Genomic DNA, 25,761 nt, shown 5'->3' with positions numbered 1-25,761 from the left:
AAACCTTTGCAGGTTTGTCTGATCTTGTGAGTGATTTGCACATGGGTGAAGAAACAACATTTAAGGTCTAGTGAGAACGTAGCTGAGAAAAGAGGAAGAAGGGTGAAACATTGTGTCAGAAGACCTTGGCCTCCTGGTTTTAAAGATGACCTGGCAAGGGAACTTGAAGAGATAAGACAGAAAGAGAGAGGTGAAGCTGATAGGAGAGAAAGAGAAGAGTTGGATGAATTAGCTAGAGTAGAGACTGAGTTGAGAGAAAGCCAAGCTGAAAATGGACTTAGCAGAGAAGAAATTGAGACAAGTGCAAGAGAAGTAGAAGAGAAGAAGAAACAAGAAGAGAGAGAGAAAGCAGTTAGAGAAGAGGCTGAAAAGAAAGAGAGAGAAGCTGCCGAAAAGAGGGCATCTGAGGCATTTAAAGTGAGGTAGCAGTTAGCTGATGAGTTGGAGGAGAGGGTTGAAGGAGAAAAAAAGGGGAAGCAGCATGTTGGAAAAAAATCTAAGAAGAGTGGATATGGGAGGAACCCTGAAGCTGCAAGGTACAACACAAGGAATAAGGGAAAAAGGCACTTTCAGCCTGGAGAGGAAGAAAACACTGATGATTCAGAGCTAAGTGACTGGTATACCGATTTAGACTATGAATTGGAGCATGATGTGTTTGATGATGCAGAGTTTGATGAAAATGTCAATGGGGACTAGATGTTGTTCCAGAATTTAAAGAAATGGGATATGAAGGTTATTGTTCAGATGAGGTTTGTAATTCAGATGGGTTTGGAGAGCTTAGCTGGCAGTGAGACTGAAGAAGATGAAGAAGGGAACCCAATCAAGATGCCTACAAGGTTGGGTAAGATGAAACTCTACCCTTATATTAGATCTGTGGAGATTAAAAATCCAAGTTTTAGGCTAGGGCTTTTATTTCCTAATGTTGAGCAAATAAGAGAAGCTGTTAGGGAGTGTGCAATTAGGAATCAAATAGGCATGTGGTTTGAGAAAAATACCAAGAAGAAGATGCAGGTGAAATGTCAATGGGGCTGCCCTTTTTACATGTATGCAAGCAATGTCAAGAGGTTTGGTCCAGATAACATAGTTGTCAAGACATTGAATCCCCAACACATTTGCTCTCTTATGGTAACCAGTCATTTCTTGACTTATAGAAGGGTAGCTGAGGAGGTAAAAGAGAGATTGTTGGTGGATGAGGACTGGAGCAAGCACTAAGAAAAGAGTGAGAGCAAAGGTATGTTTCTGGTGGTGATTGTTGATTGTTGATTGTTGATTGTTCTTCTTGTTGTGAAGCCAACTATTGCTAAAATGCTTTGTTAATTGTTGAAAATAATGTTGTTGTTGAATTGTGTTGGAAATGTCTTGTTGAAGTGTGAAGCCAAAAATGGTTGTTGAGTTGTGTTAGAAAGGTCTTGTTTGTGTTCCACATGTCCAAAGGGCACTAACCCCACCCAAGGAATCAAGACCTATCAAGGACCAGGTCATAAAGCCTAAAAAGTGATGGAAGAAAATGAAGTTGGCAATGGAGGCTAGTTCTGCTGGAAATGGTAGTGGATCAGCTTCAACACAGCCTTCAACACAGCCTCCTACTCAAAACAGCCAAAATCATGCAGCAAGGGGTGATACAAAGTGAATGTGCTTGCTTTTAAATTAGATTGTGTCATAATGTGTATTTCATCATGGTTTGGAATCAATTTTTAGCAAACAATGTGGTTCCTTGAGTTTTTAGAAACCAATTAAGCTTGAATTATGATGCATAGTATGTTTCTCTGTTGATTTTGGTTTTAATTCAATGATATTGGCAGCTTTTTTTGGTTCTATGTTTGAATTTCTATGTTATATTTCCAGCTATTGCATAATATTTCTTGTCAACAGATAAACACAGCAGCAGTGCCTAAACTCTGCTAAACTAATCAATGTGGTTCCTAGGAAAATTCAAATTTATAGCTTTTTAGAGGGAAAACGGTTCTGGAGAGAGTTTGAAGGTTATTTTTGTCATTGCACATTTTTTTGGTGGGGCCATGCCGGCCACGTTAGCAAACTAACGGCACAGTTACGGAAATTGGCCTCCGGCTTTTCCTTGGTAGCGAAATAAGAGTTTGGGTACCACATTGATAGTTTTTAAAGTATGGGTACCACTTTAACCGTGCCACAAAAATTGAGATACCGGCGGTGCATTTTTCTCTTTTTCTTGTTCTCTCTCTGGGTGCCTTTGGTATATGTACAGTATGTGCTACCTATGCTGTTAGAAAGTTCATTCATGGTGATTAGTTCACCATTTAAAATTTTTAATTAAATGTCCATCTTTGCTTCTCAGTAAGGCCCCAGAAATCTTTAGTTCCGATGCTTAACATAAACAGCTGCACTTTCATGCGAACCCACCAGAGCATGAAATAATACCAAGTCTAAAGAGTGGAACTATTCTACAGTTGTACCAAACTATATACGCCAAGCTCTATATGCTCAATGTGTTATAAATATGCAGTTTATGATGCATATGACCGGTGTATGTACATAAAACTAAGAAACAAGTTTTAGAACTTCTATCATGGGATGAGGGTGGAATTGTGCACAATGGGATCTTCAATCACTTGCTAGAGAGTGGCAGGCATTCACTTTCCAAGATTTGATCTAACAAAAATTCCCTATCCAGCTACGGCAACATTTGGAAATCGTGTGTTCGTGACTAGGAAACTATTGTGCCAGCAGTTGAGAGGGTGTATATCCTGCAGAAGAACCTGTCACTTGATCAACCAGTGCAATACAGCACTGAATTGAGCACTGTAAAAAAGACAATATTATTCAGACATAAAGATTTCCATATATGTAACATTGTAACGTAACTTCTAATTTTTGAATTCTGTGTGGTAATCTTTGTTATTCGGTTTTAATCCCTACAATTAAACAGGAAACTATATGGACTTGCTGCTGATGAATCACACGTTCCCAAGTGCATATGCATAACCTATTAACCTTAGTAGATATAATTTTGCAGTAAAATTCACAACAGATAGTATCAACTGCGAACCTAGTCAGTGAATAAAGAAACATCCTCACACCACTAAGCTCCAAGTAATTCAAATACAATGACCCACTTTCAATCCCATCATTACAGTACAAAATCATAACAAACACAATAAGCTCTACATCTATGCCAAATCTCAAATTTCCCAATCAGCTTCTTAACTTGTACACAATCGAGTCGAAAACCCAGTTCCCAAATCGAAACAAATCCAGTTCAACAAGTATAAAGAGTAGTTCCAACTTCCAACTTCAAAGAACTAATGAGTTGCAGGAAACGTCGTCGTTTCGTCCCATTACTTTTGTCCGTGCATTTAGCGCGCTCAAACCGTCTTATACACTCTCACAAAGTTACAGTGTCCGAGTCAGATTACCGTTATGCCCCTCAGAGAAAAGGAAAGAAGTTTATAAAGGCATAGGCTTCAAATCTCCAGCTACGAATTCTGAGATTTGAATCCATGGAAGCTCTTCCACCAAACCCTAACCCTCCTCCGATTCGCGACGACGAACCCGAACACGACCCGCCTTATTTTCCCGCTATCTCCGATTCAAAACCTCCGCCTCCGCCTCCGCCGCAGTCCCCTCAAACCCTAGCTCCCGGCGCCGGAATCCCCTCACAGGATCCCGAGACTGCTGCTGAGAACGGCGACTGTACCAAACCGGTTTCCAATGGAGAGGAGGAGACCTCGGGCAGACGCCGCCGCCGCAGCCGGTGGGACCCGCAGCCGGAGCCGGACGGCGGCGCGAGGAAGAGGAAGTCGCGGTGGGCCGATGAGGAGCCGAAGCCGGTGGTTCAGTTCATGGGAGGTATTGAATTCGATCCTGAAATTCAAGCTTTGAATAGTAGGCTTGTTGAGATTAGCAGGATTTTGTTTTCCGGTTCGGTTTTAGATGATCGGCCGGAAGGGGAGAGGTCTCCGTCGCCGGAGCCGGTGTATGATAACTTTGGAATTAGGATTAATACGAGAGAGTATCGAGCGCGTGAGAGGTTGAATAGAGAGAGGCAGGAGATTATTGCTCAGATTATTAAGAGGAACCCTACATTTAAGCCTCCGGCGGATTACAGGCCGCCGAAGATTCATAAGAAGCTGTATATACCTTTGAAAGAGTACCCTGGTTATAATTTTATAGGACTTATAATCGGCCCCAGGGGGAATACTCAGAAGAGGATGGAGAAGGAGACTGGTGCTAAGATTGTCATCAGGGGCAGAGGCTCGGTGAAAGAGGGTAGGTTGCAACAGAAGAGGGACTCGAAACCGGACCTTTCGGAGAACGAGGACTTGCATGTTTTGGTTGAGGGTGAAACGCAGGAGGCTGTTGACGCTGCGGCTGGGATGGTGGAGAAGCTGTTGCAGCCTGTGGATGAGGTGTTGAATGAGCATAAGAGGCAGCAGCTTAAGGAACTGGCGTTGTTGAATGGGACGATTAGGGAAGAGGAGTTTTGTAGGTTATGTGGTGAGCCAGGGCATCGTCAGTATGCTTGTCCGTCACGAACGTCAACATTTAAGAGCGAGGTTCTTTGCAAGATATGTGGTGATGGTGGGCATCCGACTATTGATTGTCCAGTGAAGGGTACGAATGGGAAGAAAATGGATGATGAGTACCAGAACTTTTTGGCTGAGTTAGGTGGGACAATGCCTGAATCAGCTACTAAGCAGACTGGTACTTTGGCTCTTGGCTCAGGCAGCTCAGGAAGCAATCCTCCTTGGCCTAATAATGCTGGGGGTCCTAGCAGTACAGCACATCCAGGATTGGGCTCAACTGGATTGAAGCCTCCCAAGGAACATGATGACACAAATTTGTACATAGGGTACTTGCCACCTACACTTGATGATGACGGTTTGATTGGGTTGTTTTCACGTTTCGGCAATATTGTGATGTGCAAAGTTATTAAGGACCATGCCACTGGATTGAGTAAAGGTTATGGATTTGTGAAGTATGCTGATGTTGAAATGGCTAATAGTGCTATTGCAAGCATGAATGGTTTTTCCATCGAGGGTCGAACCATTGCTGTCAGAGTTGCTGGCAAGCCTCCACAGCCGGTTCTGCCTCCTGGACCACCAGCTTCGGCAATGTCACCTTACACAGTCTCAAGCCAGCTTGCTGGTGCTTATCCATCCCAGCAATTTACCCCAGGTGGTCCTCTTGGGAATGTACCACCCACTAGTTATGCAGGAACTCCACTTCCTTGGGTATCCCCTGTTTCTCATTCATATACTCCGTATACTCCTCCACCTCCCCTTCCTTTTGGCATGTATCCTCTTCCCTTACCGGGTCCACCTATGGCTGCATACGGTGCACAGTACCCTCCTCCTCCTGGTGCCTCACCTCAGCTGGTGACGTCAAGTGAAGCACAACAGAGTTACCCTCCTCCAGGGGTTCAGTCTGAAACCCCTACCCAATCTGCTCCAACAAATATATATGCAATGCCAACAAATGGCCAACATGCCCATCCAGTGTCTGCGTATAATTACCAATCTTTTGCACCGCCTCCCTCCCCCGGACCTGTACCCGGTTCAACTGCACACCAATCCCAGAGCATTGGTAATGTGCCATGGGCCACAAGTACTCCTGTTCCCCCTCCTACTTCTGCAGAGAAAGCAAGAAATGGTGCAGATGCAGAGTATGAGAAGTTCATGGCAGAGATGAAATGACATGGTTCTTTCTCTATTATTCCAACTTGAAGGTATGCTATGCACTCTGTTTGTTCCATTCCTGTTTATTCATATTATGTTTTGTTCCATTCCTGTTTATTCATATTGTGCTGTTACCTGTTGGATGCTTAGTTTTGCCTTGCTCAATGTTTGATCCTATGATTGATTCAACATTGCAACTCACAGTTGTATCAGATTTCTGCAGTTAATAGAATTTCTTTACAACCTGCAGTTTGAGCTACATTCACATTTATTTCAGTTAGCAGAGAATGTTTGGAGATGTTTGAAAAAATCACTCTTTTCTCCCATAAAATCTTCCTGGACCTGGATTTGTGTTTTACCTTGGGTTATTTGGAATCTGTTGCCTAGTTTTGACAGCTTTATAAGTTTTCCAAAAAAGGTTGTTTTTTTGGTGTGTGTGCGTGTGTGTGTGTGTGTGTGTGCGCGCGTGTGTGTTTGTGTCTGAAATGGTTATACTGTCACATTCCAGCATACACGTGCTTCTATTAGACTTAGACAGACAGACACACACGCATGCGCGCACACACACACACACGCTTACATATTTCAAAAGGTAAAGCAGCTCTACACAGGCCATATTATACATCTGCTATGAAAGTATGCAATGCCTGCATGTTTTGACTTCAGGAATTGTATCTTTATATCTATAAATCTACATATATATATATATGCCTGTTTTGCTGTGTCTATGTGTCTACAAAAATAAATTTAGCCCTTTAAAGATGGAGACTTCCATGTCTTGGACTCAGGAGAGCTCTTTAGAATCTTCAGCTTCTTCCTTCTTTGTTAAGGGGTATGGAGGTACGATGTGTACGCCCCTTTTCACCAGCTTCTTAATATTTTAACTTCTCTTAGTTTTAGTTTAATCTGAGACTTCCAATTGTTCTATATATGAGGGTTGTTTACAGACATATGATCATGTCTCATTATTAGTATGTGTTCCTCCAAGAAAGTTCCGGAATCTGGATATGGCACCCAAAATTTTCATTTGTTCTATTGCGAAACGAAAACTACCTTAAGCCACTCATTCTCCCCTTTGGATATAAATAAAGAAAGACTTTGTAATGATTGCTTTCTTCTTTGTGTGCCATTACTTTCATTGTTAATTGCCTAGAAAAGCATAATGCAGGGTTGGTGTTAATGATTCATAGCTAAGAAATTTATAGTTTGTTATTAACTTGCTTTCTTTTTTATGTACTTGACACCACTCTGTTGCCATTATGTAAACTCTTACAGGACTGATGTTTCTTGGAGCTCTTGAACCTGATTTCTTACCTCTTGATGTTTGGGACTCACATCTTTAACCTTGATGTACTGTTATGACCTTTGCAGTGACATGAGCTGGAACTTCAGTTGATTGCTCTCATGTTAAAGAAGCCATCTAAAACAGTATGATTATTGGGTGCTTCGACTTGTTATGTTTTCACTAATGTTTCCTTTTCTCAAGTTTTGTTTAAATGTTCTTGAACTGGTACTAATGTTTATGATGTCAAGTTGGTAAGTGGGTTGCTTGACTAGCTTGTTTCCTTGCTTTCCATCTCTCTAGTTTTGTTTTAATTCAAATTTTACTCAAGGACCCAAGTGTTTCGGACGGCTAATGGTGCTGAAGCTGCTTCAATGATGCTTACATTCCATATTTTTAGAGGTAATTGTGCCTAACGACTAGAGCATGCTTGGTATGGACTCTTTTTCTATGTAATGAGAATTGTAGAAATTTGATTGAAAAATAAAGATATTCATGAGGTTTTTGCTGTGTTTTTTGCTCTAATAGAAGTTTCTGAGATTATGAAAACAAAGACTCATGGACTTGGTTGATTTGGGTTTTAGTTGTATGAAGAGTGGTTGTTAATGAAGTTAAAATTATATGGTGGTTGGGTTTTGGGGGGTGGGGAGGGATCTGTATGGTTTCAGTGGCTCGTATTTTAACCCAGTTGGTAAGAAGACAAGACTATAACATGTGGCCAGATTTGACTTGCAGATTGGACTGACTGAAACGGTTGTTTTACTAGACACTTGGGGTAACGTGTTTCTTCTGCATTTGAAATGGAGTGTTTGTTGTAACAGGTCAGTTTATAGAAAGGACAGGCCCTTGTTCTTGTGATTGAATGGATACACTAAAGAAAACATAGAGTATACCAAGAATGGTCAGAATGTTGGTGCTAAAATTGTAGGTTTCTTTCAACAAGTTGGAATAGCTAATATGAATGTCAAGAGAGCAAACCGGCCTCTCATGTGGTCTGGATTATGAGCTCAGGTGAAAATGTGTTGGATGTGAGATGAGGATGTTGGAAGAGTAGGTTTGCAAGGAACTATGATGAGCCGTGCTCACTATAGATTCTTTGCTGATTGTATTCAGAAATTTACTTGGTGAAATATCGGAAGATCAAAAATAGTTAAAGGCAACATTGTAGAAATAGTGAAGATGAGGATGAATTTGATAGGGGATTGAAAATGCAGAAAAGGTGCACACTCTGTTGATAGTGCTGGGTAAAATTATGAAAATGCTACAAGATGGCTGTCTCTGCAGAAATTGCTAAGCAAGTGATATTATTATGTCCGTAACTTGATCTCTTTGTTGTTGTTCAAACACTTTGTTTATGCTTCTGAATGATGGTAATTACTACTATTTGGCTGCCATTACAACCCACCTTTATCTACTTATTTGTCATCTATTTACTACTGATTTGCCGGCCCCAGCATTTTGAGCTGAAAATCATGCATATGGGGGAGTATAGACATCAAGATAGGGATTCCCAGGTCCATTCCTAGCTGCATGATAAAAGCTCATTGTTCTGGTCCAAAGTTGCATGATTACCAAGAACCTTAGAATTCGGATTAGCATTCGAGTCTTTTTCCCAAACTGAGCATATCCATCATTAGAAAACCCAAAGCTTGAAGCTTACAGTCATCTTTCTTGAAGCTTTTTACAATATCCCCAGTATCACTTACGTAGTGATTTTTTTCTTGGAGCTTTTTACAAGGACTCAAGGAGCACCCAATAAAAGGAATGGGAGAGGCTCAGATTTCTTTGGCTCCCTGTACTACTTTTCAAGCACAGGTTTAGCTGCCTCCGTCTGAAATTATAAGAAGCATATCAGAGTTGGGTACATCCGTACATAATTATCGACTTTTTGGCAATAGTTTAGACAAAAGCAAGTATTACTCAACTGCTTCAACTAAGTTGTACTAACACCTAAGTTGTACTGTGGGATCTGAGGGAATAGGTGTTGAATAACATGAGTGCCAATTGAAGGATGTTACTGATCAGTTCTTAGTCACGATAAGGATTGGTAGCTCTCATCTCAGATAACTCCCTTCCTGTTTGTATTAGCAGAGAAGAACATTTTAGCATCATACATTTTACAGAACAAAAAAGCATTTGCAGTGTAGGGAATGAGCAACATTACTCCAACTGCTATAAGGCCCTCATGATTGTGGTGATGCAACTAAGTTACTAAGTGCGTAACAACGACGAACCCCTGTATTTGCATCCAAATTCAAAGATACTAATGTGGCAAACAGAGAAGGATTATTAGATATAGTTAGTATGTATCCATTCTAATTCTTCTGTAAAGTGAGAGATCTTATTTCCATCATTTGTTCTAAATATCAAGAGTGGTTGCACATAAATTTCCCTAGTCAATTACTGAAGTTATCTTATAGTTTTTGGAGTTTTGAGTTAAAACGATATCGTTTTGGTCCGTCTATGTCCTATATATAACAGACTCAAACACCTCCGAGCTGAACGCAAGTTTGGGAAATTTGAAAGCAAAACCCTAAACCCATTTGGGGGGAAACTGAGGAATGAAAAAGTCATCATCATGTTCAGCAGAAATCGTGGCCAACGTCGGAGTGCTCCTTAGGCAAATCCTTGTAAGGGTGCCGGCTCTATCACTGATCCGCTTCAAGTGCGTCTCCAAGCACTGGCTCTCTCTAATCTCCGACCCTGACTTCCGTGGCTGCCACACCCTCCAAAACCCTAACCCCAAAATCTCAGCTTTCTTCTCTCCCAAAACCAATGAAGAAATCATCCCTGTCGAAGCCCATCAGGTAATCCCTTCAAAACTCTTATCAACTCGGTCCCTGATGCCTCCAGGTTGAGAATCATTCAGTCGTGCAATGGCCTCTTTCTCTGCCATAATCCTCTCATATCAACCACGCTCATTACGTTTCAAAACGAAAAACATCGACCCGTCTATGTTGTGAATCCCACCACCAACCAATTCCGGGCTCTTTGCCCTCCCTGTCTCAGGAACATGTCTACTACTGTGCTCTACGCTTTGGCTTTCGATCCTTCTCAATCGCCTCATTACAAGCTGGTCTGCGTCACTGACTCCGGGGACTATGATGCTGGGGGGCATCATGAAATAGAGATATATTCATCTGAGACAAGAGAGTGGAAGCGTCTCAAGACTCCTTACTTCCCCAGCCCCTCTGACGAGGGCATGGACTACGATTCCATACAGAGTGCCATGCACTTTGACTGGAAGGATAGGATAGGTGCCGTCTACTACAACGGCGCAGTTCATTGGATTCGAAGGAGAAGCAAAGCAGGCTTCCTGTTTGCCACATTTGATGATGGTAGAATTGAATTCACAAGAGAGGAAACTGACGTGATGCACTACTTTGACATAAGCCAAGAGCGTTTCCTGGTCATGCCTGCTACCACCCCTGTCCCCTCAGTGGTCAAAAACATTCCACTCGAGAATACCTCTGGCTACTGGGAACCAACTACATGGCCGAAATTGGCTCAGAGATATTTTGGGGAGAGCAGTGGGCGTTTGTACCTGATTGAGACTTTTGAGCATTGTTTGACCCAATTTGATGTGATGGAGATGGAGAGGGAATACTCTGGCTGGTTGGTCAAGTATCAGGTGGATCTTAATCCGCTTCTCGCAGCTTTTACTGGACAAGATTGTAGTGCTTTTGTTGTCTTGTGCCTTTCTCAAGAGGAGGAAACAGATTATGAGGTTGAGGACACTTCAACTCATCTCTTGTTGCACCTGTCTGGTAAGGTCATATCTTATAATCTTAGGAGTAAAACCTTCAGGACATCTGTTGAGTTAGTCAACAAGGAACTAGCTTTAGGTAATCATCTATATCTAGAGGATGTTGCTCATCCTTACATGGAGACTTTAGCTTGTTTGTAAGTATGGAATCTATATATGCAAGTTATGCTTTCGTTACAAATACCTCTCTATTTGATACAATGGTTTTTTGTGGACTATCTATTTTTCATGCTTTGTCTGTTATGTGTGTTTGTCATAATCATAGTAGCACAAGAAATTTCCTAAAGTTTTAGCTAGATAAACTTAGCATTTGGGACTCTGTAGATTCTTAAGTCTTGGTCTGTATGCGTGGAGCTTGTTTTCCCAGGTGTTCATTACTAGGTGAAGTCTAGCAAAATTTGGCCAATCTTCACTGCATTTGGAAGCAGCATATGAAAATAATGTATACAATTAGTAAAGCTAACTATAGGGAATGTACATGTCCTTAACGCTACTTATTTCTGACTTACCGGATACTTTATTTGTCCCGTTTTAGTTCATTAGCATTCCCCTATGGTTATCAGTGATCCATTTTTTGAGAAGAAGCTTTGGCAAACTTTAGATCTTCAATTTACTCTTCTGGTAATCGTCACAAAAAAGCAGTTTGATTTGATCACTCGTTGTCTTAAGCATCAAAGTTTGTATTCCTTTCAACTCATTGGACTACTAGTTACTTCACTGACTTGTAGTTTGTCATAATCAAATACAGCTCACGAAGATAAAGAAATGATTCAGATTAAGTTAGAGTCAACAAGCTAGATTGAGTAAATTCCTTTTCTTGATGTGTGGAACTAGTTTTCCCAAACCTTCATATGAACATCTTGTAAGAAATCCAGTGGAATTTATCCAGTCTTTACTGTATATGAAATAGCATTTGAAAATTTAAAGTTCTTAAAAATCCATTTTGAGTATCAGAAATTTTATTCTGCCTAGTTTCAGTAGCAGTTTTTGACAAGTTCAATGCCTCAAGAGCAGTTGGGAGGCTCTAGTCTGGTCAGCTTATGGTGAAACATCACAATCAATTGCATTTTTATTTTTTGTTGTCTTTAAAATGGACCTGTTTCTGAAATTCAAATAGATTGTTGGATTGGTATATGTAACACTGTACTTTCTTACAAGTTAAGAGTATAGGAACTTTGGTACATTTGCTTGAATATTGCACAATGTCTTTTTGGCCACTTATTTCAGCCGTGTTCCAAAACTGTTCCACTCCCTCCGAGTTTGATCCAAAACTGTTTCGGACTTGGATTGTAGAACTAAGAACTCCGTTAGCTAATATGAATAGCAAGCCGGCCTCTCATGTGGTCTGGATTGTGAACTCAGGTGAAAATGTGTTGGATGAGATGAGAATGATGGAAGAGAAGGTTTGGAAGGAACCATAATGAGCCGTGTTCCCTTTAGATTCCTTGCTGATTGTATTCAGAAGTTTACTTAGTGAAATATCGGAAGATCAAAAACAGTAAAAGACAACATTGTAGAACTAGAGAAGATGAGGATGAATTCCATAGGGGATGGAAAATGCCGTAAAGGCATACATTCTGTTGATAGTGCCTGGTAAAATTATGAAAATGCTACAAGATGGCTGTCTCTGCTGAAATTGCTAGCGAGTGATATTACTATGTCCATAATGTCAACTTTATTCTCTTTGTTGTTGAAACTATTAGGGACCTTTCATCCCTTTATGCTTATGCAGGTAGTTACTACTATTTGGCTGCCATTACAATCCACCTTGGTCTCATGTTGCTGTTGTTTTTATCCACTTATCTGTCATCTATTTACTACTGATTTGCCGGCCCCAGCATTTTGAGCTGAAAATCAGGCATGGGAGTATAGACATCAAAATAGGGATTCCCAACAGGTCCATTCCGAGCTGCATGATAAAAGCTCATTGTTCCTGTCCAAAGCTGCATGATTACCAAGAACCTTAGAATTGAAGCATCTTCCATCCCCAAACTGCTCATTCATCCTTCATTAGAAAACTGAAAGATTGAAACTTATATAGTCATCTTTCTTGAAGCTTTTTACAATATTCCCATATTATCACATACATAGTGATATTTTCTTGAAGATTTTTACGAGTTCCAATAATTAAGCTCAACGGGAGAGGTTCAGATTTCTTTGGCTCCCTGTACTAGAGCACAGGTTTAGCTGCCTCCGTCTGAAATTAAAAGAAGCATATCAGAATTGGGTACATAATTATCGACTTTTTGGCCAAATAGTTTAGACAAAAGTAAGTATTAATTAACTAAGTTGTACCAAGATCTGATCAATTCTTGTATACATATGCTGCAGATATACCACGCCAAAGAATTTCTAAGGATGTTTTTGATATTTAGTTACAGGTAGCTAATGAAAACAATGATGTGTAATTAGTAGGTTATATTGAAAGCGAGTACTTGAAACAACAGTTAAGCAACGTCTCATGTTGTGTAATGAAAGTGACATTGGGACAAATTTTCTGATATAATTATAATGGTTTTGGATTTTAATACAATTTATTGTTATGGGTTATGGTCTGCTGAACTGAGGTTATTTGTTACTTGCAGAGCTCTAACCAGGGAATTTGCAAATTGGTTCAAAAATTTGTAGGTATGTCCTGCCTGCCTGCTATGAGGGCTAATTTTGCTTTCTATATTGTACAAGAGTGTAAACAGTTAGAATGGGAGCAGACAATTTCTCTCTACATATGGAGACCTCTTTATTCTTTTTCTTTGGGCTGAAGCATTCAGCCACCCTCCCTGGCTTTTTAAAATTAACTTAGTAGAAAATAATTGATAGGAGATTCAAAGAGACCAGATCCATTTCAACCAAGAATGTTCGTGATTTATATTTTGAACTTGTGTTATCTGTTAGAACTTTTAGAAGAATATTTATTCTGCTATGCATTGTGCATGTGTTGCAGGCACAATATTTTTACTGCAATGCACTGTACATGTTTTACTATATATAATGTTAGTTTATGTTCATTACAGAAGCGATATGCATGGTAAGGGCAATTTAAAGATGTAGCTTTTAAAAACCTGCATAAAATGGAAGCACCAACTGATAATCTGCCATGACAGAACCAGAATGAGACTTGAGAAGCTCATATATTGACGATGGAGAAGGAAAAAATGATGGGAATTCGGAGGAGAACAACTTAAGCATTGGAAATTAAGGATGGGTACTTGGACTTGGTTTTAGTATGTATGTAGGGAATTGCATTAATTAACCCATTGAAATGGCAATTCCAAGCGAAGGATGATTGTTGAAGCTGCTAAGAACTTGGCTGATTATTGCAGGGAATTGATGTACCTCCTGTGTGCTTCATAACTTTAACTTCAGTTTGTAGATATCGAAATATTTCTTTTGTAATATAACAATATAAGTCATCCTTGCTTGCAAAAAGAGTATCAGTAGTAGCTCTATTCTCCTTCAGTTAAAGCACCAACTTTTATAACACGTAAAATGATAGTGTTTTCAATTTAAGTTTCTAGCTCATGATGAGCGAATTTGAGAGAAGGAAAGAGCAAACCCACAACAACGCGTGGGACTTGCAACTTGTCCATTCTAATTCTTATGTGGAGTGAGTTCTGATTTCCATTACTTGATCTGAAATTTAAGAGTGGTTGGACATAATTTCCCTAATCAATTACCGAGTTGTAACAAACTGAAAACGCCCGCTCATTCAGTGTTTGTACAAGACTACTTCGTATGTGCTCTAACATGTACGAAGACGCTCAAACCTGCTAATTGCAAGTTGTGAGTCTGGACACAAACCTTTGGGATTTAGGACTGAACATCACTCACCACGCAAGGTGGTTATATTGCACTGAATTTTGACACTACACTTTTTCGGTTTTTTTTTCCTACCGTTATATATTACGTTTAACCTTGGTATGTGAATCTTGATTCTCTCATACTTATATCTTGTAATTGTTTCTTATGTGAATAAAATTTCACTCGCTAAAAAAAAAAAACAGAAAAAAACGTACTACGTAGATGGAAACATAATTCTATTCTATAAACCTATCACTCTATCACTACATGGACTAGGAATTCTCATTCCCTTTCTTTTAATTTGTTGGATTTTCTTATATATTGCACTCAACCTAAACTTCACATGGTGTTTGAGTTGAAAACCGTTTTGCACAGAGTTTACTACACTAATTGGTCCGTCTTTGTCCTTTATATAACACTCTTCTCTGAGTTGAGCAGCAAAGCAAGTTTGGGAAATTTAAAAGCAAAACCCATTTGGGGTGAAATTGAGGAATGAAGAAGAAGTCGTCATGTTCAGCAGAGATCGTGGGGAGTATCGACGAGCTCCTTACGCAGATCCTTGAAAGGGTGCCGGCTCTATCTCTGATCCGCTCCAAATGCGTCTCCAAGCAGTGGCTCTCTCTCATCTCCGACCCCGACTTCCATCGCCGCCACACTTTCCAAAACCCTAACCCCAAAATCTTGGCTTTCCTCTCTCCCGAAACCAATCAAGGTAGTCCCTTCAAATTTCTCCAGGTTGAGGATCATTCAGTCCTGCAATGGCCTCTTTCTCTGTGCCGCTCTCTCTACATTTGAAGACCAAAAACATCGACCCGTCTATGTTGTGAATCCCACCACCAACCAATTCCGGGCTCTTTTCCCTCCCACCCTCAGGGATGACGTCACCAGGTCTACTCTTGTGCGCTACGCTTTGGCTTTCGATCCTTCTCAGTCCCCTCATTACAAGGTGCTCTGCGTCACTAACGATGATGATGATGGGGGGCATCACGACATCGAGATATATTCATCCGAGACAGGAGAGTGGAAGCATCTCAAGACTCCTTACTTCCCCAGAGAGAGGGCCATGCACTTCGGGTGGAGGAGCCGGTTAGGTGCCGTGTACTGCAACGGCGCAGTTCATTGGTTACGAAGCAGACACGAAGCAGGCTTGCGGTTCGGCTTATATGGTGGGAATGGAATCATGGGATTCAGAAGGGAGAAGAAAACTGGCGTGCTGCACTACTTTGAGATAAGCCAAGAGCGTTTCCTGGTCGTGTCCGCTATCCCCCCTGTCCCCTCCGTGGTTAAAAACATTCCACTCAAGGGTAATGAACCAACTACATGGCCGAATTTGGCTCAGAGATATTTTGGGGTGTGCGGTGGCCGTTTGTACCTGATTGAGACTTATGACCATTGTTTGACCCAGTTTGATGTGATGGAGATGGAGAAGGACTACTCTGGCTGGTTTGTCAAGTATCAGGTTGATCTTAATCCGCTTGTCGCAGCTTTCCCTGGGCAGGACTGTAATGTTTTTGTTGTCTTGTGTCTTTTTCAAGAGGAGGAAACAGATTATGGGGTTGAGGACACTTCAACTCATCTCTTGTTGCACCTGTCTGGTAAGGTCATATCTTATAATCTTAGGAGTAAGACCTTCAGGACGTCTGTTGAGTTAGTCAACAAGGAACTAGCTTTAGGTAATCATCTATATCTAGAGGATGTTGTTTTTCCTTACATGGAGACTTTAACTTGTTTGTGAGTATGGGATACATATATGATGTTGCCATGTAAGTTATGCTTTCTGTTACAAATACAGATCTATCTGTTACAATTGTTTTTTTTTTTTCTGGATTATCAATTTTTCATGCTGTGGTTTGTCATAATCAGAGTAGCACAAGAAATTCCAAACGTTTTAGCTTGATAAATTTAGCATTTGGGACTCTGTAGATGCCTTTAAGTCTTGGTCTCTATGCGTGGAACTTGTTTACCCAGTTGTTCATTACTAGTGGAAGTCTAGCAAAATTTAGCCTATCTTCACTGGTTTTGGAAGCAGCATATGAAAAATTTATACAATTAGTAAAGCTTTGGCACACTTTAGTCTAACAAAGTTCATGAGCATTCCCCAATGTGTTATTAGTGATCCATTTTTCGATAAGAAGCTTTGGCACACTTTAAATTCTTCAATTTACTCTTCTTGTAAACGTCACAAGGAGCATTTTTAATTCTGATTCCGTTGTTGTCTTGAGCATCAAAGTTTGTATTGGAACTCCAATATTATATCCTTGTTCCTTTCAACTTGTTGGATTACTAGTTACTTCACTTACTTGTAGTTTGTCATAATCAAAGACAGCTCATGAAGATAAAGAAATGATTTAGATGAAGTTAGAGTCAACAAGCTAGATTGAGTAAATCCCTATTCTTGATGTGTGGAACTTGTTTCCCCAAACCTTCATATGAACATACTTGGAGGAAAATTAATCCAGTCTTTGCTGTATAATTGTATATGAAATAGCATTTGAAAATTTAAATGTTCTTCAAAATCCATTTTTGAGTATCCGAAACTTTATTCTGCCTAGTTTCAGTAGCAGTTTTTGACAAGTTTGATGCCTCAAGATCAGTTGGGATGCTTTAGTGTGGTCCAGCTTGTGGGGAAGCATCACAATCAAATGCATTTTTATTTTCTATTGTCTTTAAACTGAAAACCTGTTTCTGAAATTCAATTAGAATGTTGGATCAAAACTTTCGAACAACTTAAGAGTATTGGAACTTAAGTCTAATACATTTTCTTGAATATCGCACTAAAATTCTTTTTGGCCACTTGTTTCAGTCTTGTTCCAAAATAGTTTCACTCCCTCCTGAGTTAGATCCAACTTCAAAACAGATCAGAATATCAATGTTTCCATATTCCTTGTCTCCAAATCTTACATAAGACATCTGAAGGTGGCATATCAGACGCAAAAGGAATGTTAGTGCAACAAAATACAGTAATGCTCTAATTGTCTGTTTTTATAATATTTTGGTGTAAAGTTTATAATGATAAGCCTTTTGGAGTCTGAATAGCTCTGTAGTTGTCTCCTTTGTCAAGTGAAACAGACTGGTAGTAATTTATGTTAGAAACTGCATGACCTTAGTTTTGTATCTAAACTCCAAGTGCTTTTGTGTTTGATGATGTATGCCAGAATGTTTAGGCTCTAGGGATTAATGTTGACGAACCAGTATGTCTTATTGCTTTTAAAAGTTAAGGGAATTTAGTAGTAGGCATTGTGGATCATCAAGAGCTGAATACACGGAGCATAACTAAATTCAAGGCCTACTTTGTTAACTGACCACATTAGGTTGGGAAGTCATAGGTGCGGACAAAAAGATGAAACTATTTCTGGTACTAGATCACACTAGCTACTTGGATGATAAAAATGAATGTCAGTATACAATTTACATTTTGTTCTTTTTTGCACGTTTTAGAGGGCATACATATGCTGTCATGTTAAATGTCCTTGGTAGTTTTTGAGGATTTAAAGTCTCAAGAATCATCACAATACTTCTGTTAACTTTATTCGGTGTATATTTCGTATAAAGTTTGCTTTTAGTTAGTTTTCCGGTCTGCAGGTTACAAGATTGAGTTTGGAATCTACAGTGCTCCTCCCTTTCATGAAGCTAGATGTCCAGAGTGATAAGGGAAAGACACTAAATATTAGTAATTTTATACTATTTAGTGTCTTCCCTTATTGTAAGGAACTTAGGATCACCCCTTAAACCACTTGTTAGGTCCTCCAGAAACTTAGGATCACCCAGGAAGCATCCACATTCACCTCTACGGCTCTACCACATTAGGAGGAGGGGACGTCCAAAGAGCATGGCCACAGGGATTAGAGACAACAAGCTGAGCCACACTTTGCTTTGCCTCCTCCCACACCGAGATGCTATTGTTTATATGCAGAGCTTGTACACTCCAGAACTCACCTTGTTTATATAATCAATAGTTGTTCTTGGACAGGGAGTACCTTTCTTCAGAATTACCACACACCTGTGCCTCCATTTCTCCATATGATCTCCCACAAATGAAAGCAGACAAGTTGGAAAACATCAATGTCATGAGCATAGGAAAGCATACCAGCTTTGGCGTGTGATACTTCCTTTTTGCGCCCCGCGCCCGGCAATTCAAGAGAACTACCATAACAAACTACTGAGGTCCAAGAGCAAAGAAGCAAAAAGTGCTCAGTAGTTTCTTGAAACCCCACAGATTTCACACATAGGGGTGATAGGGCTGGCAGTGGTTTTTCTTTTAAACAAAATTTCTCCAACTGGTAAAGCATTGGAAGAGCCCTCCCACAGAAGGTTGGAGATCTTTGGCAACATGGTTGGTATCCAAATGAGCTTCCAAATCTTGCTGTTTGTTTGGTGTGAAGATGAGAGCTTACTAGATGATTCGCTTTCTTAGTTTCTTGCTTGGAGAACTACTGATGAAGAATGCAGTTAACCTCCACTTTGTTAAGTGAAATAGAAAGTCTAGCATCAGTAAGCATCATCTAGAAATGGAGGCACCACTTTGTTAAAAACAATGAAGATTGGCTGTTCGTTGCAAGATTTGGACTAGTAATGACCGCCTAAGAAACCAAGTTTCAAGGATCACCACATAGGAATATTCTACACACTCCCAAATGATAAGTTTATCTAGTTAAACCACAAATAACTGAGAACTTAGAAAGCGCTGCAATTAGTGAAGACATGAAAAATTGATAATCCAGAAAGAACCATTGTAACAAATAAGTAGGTATTTCTAATACAAAGCATAACTCACATGGCAACAGCACTACAGCAGCTTATAGATTCCATCCTCACACAGAAGCTAAAGTCTCCATGCAAGGAAAAGCAACATCCTCTAGAATACGATTATGATAATCTAAACCTAGTTCCTTATTGACTAACTCAACATATGTCCTAATGGTCTTATTCCTAAGATTATAAGATTTAACCTTACCAGGCAGGTGCAACAAAAGAGCAACTGAAGAATCCTCAAACCCAGTATTATATGTTTCCTCCTCTTGAGAAAGGCACAAGACAATAAGAGGATCCCAATCCTGTCCGGGAAGAGCTGCGGCTAGAGGATTAAGATCAACATTATACTTGACAAACCAGCCAGAGTAGTCCCTTTCCATCTCCATCACATCAAATTGGGTCAAACAATGCTCATAAGTCTCAATCAAGTACAAACGGCCACCGCACTCCCCAAAATATCTCTGAGCCAATATCGGCCACATAGTTGGTTGCCAGTAGCCAGAGCCGACCGGAATGTTTTTGACCACCGAAGGGACAGGGGTGGTAGCAGACACTACCAGCATACGCTCTTGGCTCACCTCAAAGTAGTGCAGCACATCAGTTTCATGTCTTGTGAATTCCTTCCTATCGTAAGAGAAATGGAAGTCTTTACGTTTCTTTCTTATCCAATGAAGAGCACCATTGCAGTATATGGCGCCTAACCTGCTCTTCCAGTTGAAGTTGTAGGACTGGCCGTGGAAGAAAGGAGTCTCAAGATGTTTCCACTCTCCAGTTTCAGATGAATATACGTCTGTTTTGAGCTGTTCCTCCTTAGAATACATCGGGTGGTTGAACACACAGACAACCTTGTAATGAGGCGATTTGGAAGGATCAAAAGCCAAAGCATAACGTACAAAAGTATGTTTGTCTTGGCTGACGCTTGGAGAAGAAAGACCCCGGAATTGGTTGGTGGATGGATTGACAACATATACGTGATGTTTTGTTTGTTCACCAGATAGGGCATAGCAGAGAAAGAGGCCGTTGCAAGACTGAAGAATCCCTATATTGGATCCATCAGAGACGGCACTGTTTAGGGTTTTGAAGGGAGACTTGAGGAGGTTTTCATCTTTGATTTTGGTAGGGAAGAAAGATGAGATTTTAGGGTTATGGTTTCGGAGGGTGTGGCAGCGACGGAACTCGGGGTCGGAGATGAGAGAAAGCCAGTGCTTAGAGACGCACTTGAAGGTGATCAGAGATAGAGCCGGCACCCTTTCAAGGATCTGCCTCAGCAGCTCTTCGATGTTCACGACGGTTTCTGCTGAAGATGATAACATTCTTTTACTTCGAACTTACTTCGCAGTAGAATGCGTTTCCAGAGAGTCGTATAAAGGAGTGAATCGAAAACAGCTATAACTCCATTTCCATATACACCGGCTTTTGAAAAGGTCCAGGTTCTATCCAATACGAAAAAGTATGCAGTATATATTCAGTAAACCACTGATGAAATCAAAATTATTCGAATTCGTAATTAGTGCAAAAAAAAAATTAGAATTTCAATATTCACGTTAATATTATGAGAATGCAAGTAATAACATAAACATGAGTCACTTCCTCTCGCCGGGCAAAGTGAGTAGGTAACCCTAGAGCTACCTAGCTAGATGTCGCTACCCTCAAACAGCACTAGTTGCATAAGGTTTCGACTCCATTCTTTCTTTTCAACATCATTCTATGAGCTTTGTTTCTTAGTGAGTTTATCACCCTTAGATATAGGAACCTCTCCATATTACACTTTCCCATAGACCTTCTAGTAATGTGTAATTTTGTTAGAGATAATCCCAACAGATTCTGCTCTTATAGTATAGTGTGCCCAACTGTATAGGTACTGATATTCGCAGGTGCCAATAAAAAAAACTACCATAAGGATACTTCACATCAATTGAAAACATGCCAAGATCTGTAAAGGTAAAAGCCAATCGTGGAACGGGGATTGAAAGCTAGAGTAGCAACTTTTCCGGGATAAAGCAATCAAGAATGGGAACCTCTTATTCACCGTCAGGTTATTAAATGGTGTAACATTGGATATATACATCGAAACAAAACAAAAAAAAACTGCAAGAGTGCAGTATTATTACCTAGGCAAACAGGAATTGAATCAAACAAACAAGAATAAAGACTGAAAAAAGGGATGAAGATCTACCTGAAACTCTCGGACTTTAGAGGTACAACTAAGAATTCTGTCAACATCTTCGTCATAACTCGCTTCTCAATCTTCTCACGCCACCAATCATCTAAAAAGTTGATTATAACTTACTCCACACATAGTACATAAGGCATTACTATCAGCAGCAGAGCAGTGCCTCTAGAGTTGGGCTAAGGAACAACTGAGGCTCTGCATCCACAGAGCTCCCAAGGCGAGTTGAAAGGAAGTGCCTTATACAGCCAAGTAGTTAATAAATACTTAAAATGGGGACGGGCGTATGTGTTAAGTTGCAGAGTCAACCAATGGAACCATCAATATTCCCTATAAAACAGGCAACGGATGAACATTTAGATCTCATAATATCATTTCATATTGTAGAAAATCAGAAAGCTATTTTATGTAAACACTAAAGTATACGTCTATCATTCATTGACTACAATGTACATGAAACAGTGCAAACTATCAAGTGACAGAGCAAGCCTCATTCATATCATCTGTAAAAGCCCTTTGGATTGCAATCACTTTCGTGATGTCAGTCCCTCAGCGTTCTGGTTTTGATCTAATTGAAAGGTTACTAGGTTGTCGATCAGGACAGATGCCATGCCACTGGATTTTAGAGAGCATGTTTCCTGCAGAAGAATCAGTCTTTCTCATGAGAGAATTGAGCAGCAGGTTTATGCCACCAATTTGCTTGCTATACATGGAAAATATCAGTCATATTAAGAATATACACTAATCCATATGATAAATCATGATCTCTAAATCTCTAATTATGAATATGCTCTGCCTTAGATATAGGAACCTCTCCATATTACCCTTAGATATAGGAACCTCTCCATATTTAAGTTCATATTACCCTTACGTTATTAACGTGAATATGAACTTTAAGGAAGTCGTATGAACCTCTCCATATCACCCTTCGATATAGGAACCTCTCCATATTACACTTTCTTTTCAACATGATGATCGACCAAAAGTTGATGGGGGTAAACTGAAATTAGTCCTAATTTAAACAATGATACTGTTAGTCCTAGTGCTTTTTCATCACTTTATCATTAGGATTTTCATAGCTATTCTAAGATACACTAGTGTTTAGGACAGTTTAAATTTCTACTGCTGTATGTGTGTGTCTGTGCAGATACAAAAGAGACATCAACCCCATAAGAAACTAAATATGATAGGTATATATCTAAACAATGATATATGCATATATCAACAGAAATTGCTAACTTTCAACGATATTGCATATATACCATAAGAAACTTTTAAGAAACTAGACTAAGTAATCGGAAAAGAAACTATATCATACCAGATCCCTTTAAGGAAGTCGTATGAACTTCATCAACCTTGCCAACTGCCTCAAGTATTGATGAGTATGTGATGAGATCATATTGAAAACCTTTTGAAGTCATCTCTTTCATCAGCTTTGCAGCCTCTTCTAGCAACCCAGCTCGACTGAGACAACCAAGAATAGTGTTATAAGAAACCGCATCTGGTTGAATCTTGGAATGCTTCATCTTTGAAAACATTTCTAACGCCCTCGTTGGGCCACCTGCCCTAGCCAAGCCATTTAAAATAATGTTCTGTGAGTTTATGTCTGCAACACAGCCTCTTTCTCCCATGGTTTTAAGCAAGGTAAATGCTTCATCTATCATACCAGCTCTAACCATCCCTGACATGAGTGCATTATATGTATATATGTCTGGATTGCATCCAAGTTTCTTCATCTCGTGAAAAAGATCCAGAGCTTCATCTAGACGCCCACATTTTCCTAAATGTTTAATCATCACGGCATATACTCTAGCACTTGCACGTCCACAGTTTTCTTTCAATTCTTGAAATAACTCATTTGCAGCTTCATACCGCTTTGCTTTTCCAAGACTGTTGATCAGGCTGCAGTACGCAGCTGGACAAGGAGGAAACCCCTTTTCATCCATCTCTTCAAGAAGCAACAAAGCTTTCTCAACTCTATTTGTTTTACAAAACCCATCTATCATAATTGAATAGGTAAAAGAGCTCGGAATAACACCATTCACTTTCATCTTCTCAAACCATGAAGCTGCAACCACAGCTGGAGCTTTGGAATCAAATAAAGCTTTAATTATCGTGTTATAAGTCACCACGTTAGGCGTGCAACGCAAAATGTCCATCTCATCGAAAAGTTTAATAGCAGTTTCTATGCGACCTTCCTTTCCCAAAATGTTTATCAGATTGTTCATGAGCACAACATCAGGCTTACAACCCTCCTTCAGCATGTTTTTGTATATGGCATAAGCATCTTCAACCCTCCCAGCCTTCCCTAGCCCCTTTATCAATTCAGTGTATGTATAAACAGTAGGCGGACACCCATTCTCTTTCATCTCCTGAACTAGACTCAAAGCTTTCTCAACCTTGCCCAACTTGAAAAAGATCGCCAATAGGGTAGTATAAATCTTTGCAGTTGGATGTAAACCATTATCCTTCATCTCATCAAACAACCTAATTGCAGAATCATCACGGCCCAATTTTCCAAATGCAGATATTAGTGCACTGTATGTCACTGTGTCCGGGGAACAGTTACTCTCGTTACACATCTCATTATAGAGCTCATGGACCTTTTCCTGATGACCTTCTTGCATCAGCATTAAGATCAATGAGTTGTAACTATGAGCTGTTGGCAAGCACTTGTGGCCTTTGATTTGGTAGAAGACAGACACTGCCTTGTCAACCATCTTAGCCCTTCCCAAGATTCTCATAATCTCAGACAACTCAGCTGGATCAATAACACGTACACTACGAACCATCTCTTGAATGGTTTTCCACATTTCCCCAACCATACCGGCCTCATCCAAGCAACGGATCAACGCCATATACGTGGTTGAGTTATGCTGAAAATTCCTTCTCTTGCTAGCCCACTTGAAAAACTTAACCTTAACAACTGCCTCGACATCAATCTTGAGAACAGCAAGAACCAACCTATGATCCACTCTCAGCTTGAGCACTTCCAAGGCCTTTTCGGCATCGGGTCCCCACTTGAAAATTTTCAAAATCTTTGTGAACCTGTCATCCAATGTCCTCACTGAAGGGTCCTTCCTAGGCATATTTCTACTCATGGGAAAGCTGTGCGTTTGGTCGGATGCATTAGGCAACCGAAACATGTTAACTATCTCATTTTCTGCTAAGTTCACAACATAACAACAACATTAACAAGTCGAATGTAAATACTAAATACCACAAATCTAATTCAATAACAAGAAAGCCATATTTGAAATAGCACAAGCTGTACCCAGAAACGTAAAACAAGAAGAACCCAGTTGCGGAAATTGAGTAAGGACGGGAAACGTTACCTGTTTGATTAAGTCTTTGAGAGAGATGAGTGGAGGTTGATATGGATCGCGTTGTAGCAAACGATTTGGCAATCAATTTCGCCATGTTGTTCTACTACTAAGTGTGTTTAACTGGAGTAGATGACCCACATTGGATTTGATACTCGTGTAGGGAGAACAAAGGAGAAGGCTGCTCTTTGTCGCGGGAGGTGTCTCGTCTCAGTGCCTAGTCTTTTTTATCTGCTCTGCAATTACCTCTGTGGCTCTGTTCTTCGGATTATAGGTAAATGGTAAGTATTTATCACCGCACTTCATAATGGTGGTTCTCTCTTTACTAATTACACCTTTAATTCGCTTTTTTGATATTTCAACTAAACAACCTTAATTCTACCAAAATATCCTCATACTTATCTCCGTCGATTTAACCATCGGAAAAAGAATGCAAATCATCAACTCCGATTGACCAAATTGCAGATTTGGAATGGTAAAGTTTCCCATTTATAGAGTCGTCAGTCATGTAGATATAGTTAAGGGAAGCAACAGAACAAACTCATCTATCCCTTCCTAACGTTGAAAGAGGACGTTGGCTTGCTACAAATTTAAGGCCAAACTCATCGAATTCCATCCATAAAATTTCAATAAGGTGCATAAATCTGTTTATGGTATGCTGGTATAACACTGCAGGATTTCAATCTTTCACCATGCTTACTCCTTTCTCACAATACTTTTACCACTCAATGACCAAAAATAACAGGTTCCGAGTTCCTCTAGAGCCATCAATAGTTCATTGGATAAAAAGGAAGAAATTTCAAACCTGAATGCTCATTTTCGAGTTTAATGTTAAAAAAGATTTTAACAATAGATCTCATGAAAGGGACTATAATTAGAATCAAACTAAAACAAAGAAAAATTTGACAAGAATACTATCTTTACATCCTCAAACCCTAAAGTCCTAAACTTTGAGCCTAAACTTTGAGGGATCCAGAGAAAAAGAAGAGGTCTTTTTTTTTTTTTTTTTTCTTGTG

At 39.9% G+C, this 25,761-nt stretch overlaps 5 protein-coding genes across 5 annotated transcripts; 3 read left to right on the top strand and 2 right to left on the bottom strand.

Moving 5' to 3' along the window:
- The first annotated feature begins 3,476 nt into the window (after positions 1 to 3,476).
- Positions 3,477 to 7,060, top strand: LOC101296792. Its single transcript, XM_004305253.1, has 2 exons — positions 3,477 to 5,704; positions 7,026 to 7,060. Exon 1 carries the CDS (start codon positions 3,477 to 3,479, stop codon positions 5,670 to 5,672), a length of 2,196 nt encoding a protein of 731 aa, XP_004305301.1. The 3' UTR covers positions 5,673 to 5,704; positions 7,026 to 7,060.
- Positions 7,061 to 9,949: 2,889 nt separating this feature from the next.
- Positions 9,950 to 10,843, top strand: LOC101296503 (F-box protein At5g07610-like). Its single transcript, XM_004305252.1, has one exon. The coding sequence runs from the start codon at positions 9,950 to 9,952 to the stop codon at positions 10,841 to 10,843; it is 894 nt and encodes a 297-aa protein (XP_004305300.1).
- Positions 10,844 to 14,992: 4,149 nt separating this feature from the next.
- LOC101296218 (F-box protein At5g07610-like) lies at positions 14,993 to 16,235 on the top strand. The gene is made up of 2 exons (XM_004305251.1): positions 14,993 to 15,212; positions 15,298 to 16,235. Exons 1-2 carry the CDS (start codon positions 14,993 to 14,995, stop codon positions 16,233 to 16,235), a joined length of 1,158 nt encoding a protein of 385 aa, XP_004305299.1.
- Positions 16,236 to 19,311: 3,076 nt separating this feature from the next.
- On the bottom strand, positions 19,312 to 20,565 carry LOC101295934 (F-box protein At5g07610-like). The gene has a single exon (XM_004305250.1). The coding sequence runs from the start codon at positions 20,563 to 20,565 to the stop codon at positions 19,312 to 19,314; it is 1,254 nt and encodes a 417-aa protein (XP_004305298.1).
- Positions 20,566 to 21,612: 1,047 nt separating this feature from the next.
- LOC101296398 (pentatricopeptide repeat-containing protein At3g16010-like) lies at positions 21,613 to 24,847 on the bottom strand. Its single transcript, XM_004302866.1, has 3 exons — positions 24,758 to 24,847; positions 22,741 to 24,585; positions 21,613 to 21,752 (listed from the first exon to the last, which is right to left on the bottom strand). The coding sequence occupies exons 1-3, from the start codon at positions 24,840 to 24,842 to the stop codon at positions 21,727 to 21,729; spliced, it is 1,956 nt and encodes a 651-aa protein (XP_004302914.1). The 5' UTR covers positions 24,843 to 24,847; the 3' UTR covers positions 21,613 to 21,726.
- Between the last annotated feature and the right edge of the window lie 914 nt (positions 24,848 to 25,761).

This window comes from Fragaria vesca, linkage group LG6 (genome assembly GCF_000184155.1).
Source record: "Fragaria vesca subsp. vesca linkage group LG6, FraVesHawaii_1.0, whole genome shotgun sequence".
NCBI classification, from domain to species: Eukaryota; Viridiplantae; Streptophyta; class Magnoliopsida; order Rosales; family Rosaceae; genus Fragaria; species Fragaria vesca.
Note: the sequence above shows the minus strand (reverse complement) of the source record. Positions and strands in the feature narration are given on the sequence as shown.

Bases quoted from the DNA above. Each gene is read 5' to 3' on its own strand.
- LOC101296792 (XM_004305253.1), top strand. From the start codon at position 3,477: ATGGAAGCTCTTCCACCAAACCCTAACCCTCCTCCGATTCGCGACGAC.
- LOC101296503 (XM_004305252.1), top strand. From the start codon at position 9,950: ATGTCTACTACTGTGCTCTACGCTTTGGCTTTCGATCCTTCTCAATCG.
- LOC101296218 (XM_004305251.1), top strand. From the start codon at position 14,993: ATGAAGAAGAAGTCGTCATGTTCAGCAGAGATCGTGGGGAGTATCGAC. The intron at 15,213-15,297 runs GTAGTCCCTTCA...CTACATTTGAAG, and splicing joins CTCTCCCGAAACCAATCAAG to ACCAAAAACATCGACCCGTC.
- LOC101295934 (XM_004305250.1), bottom strand. From the start codon at position 20,565: ATGTTATCATCTTCAGCAGAAACCGTCGTGAACATCGAAGAGCTGCTG.
- LOC101296398 (XM_004302866.1), bottom strand. From the start codon at position 24,842: ATGGCGAAATTGATTGCCAAATCGTTTGCTACAACGCGATCCATATCA. The intron at 24,586-24,757 runs GTAACGTTTCCC...TGAACTTAGCAG, and splicing joins TCAAAGACTTAATCAAACAG to AAAATGAGATAGTTAACATG. The intron at 21,753-22,740 runs GTATGATATAGT...CCTGTTTTATAG, and splicing joins GACTTCCTTAAAGGGATCTG to GGAATATTGATGGTTCCATT.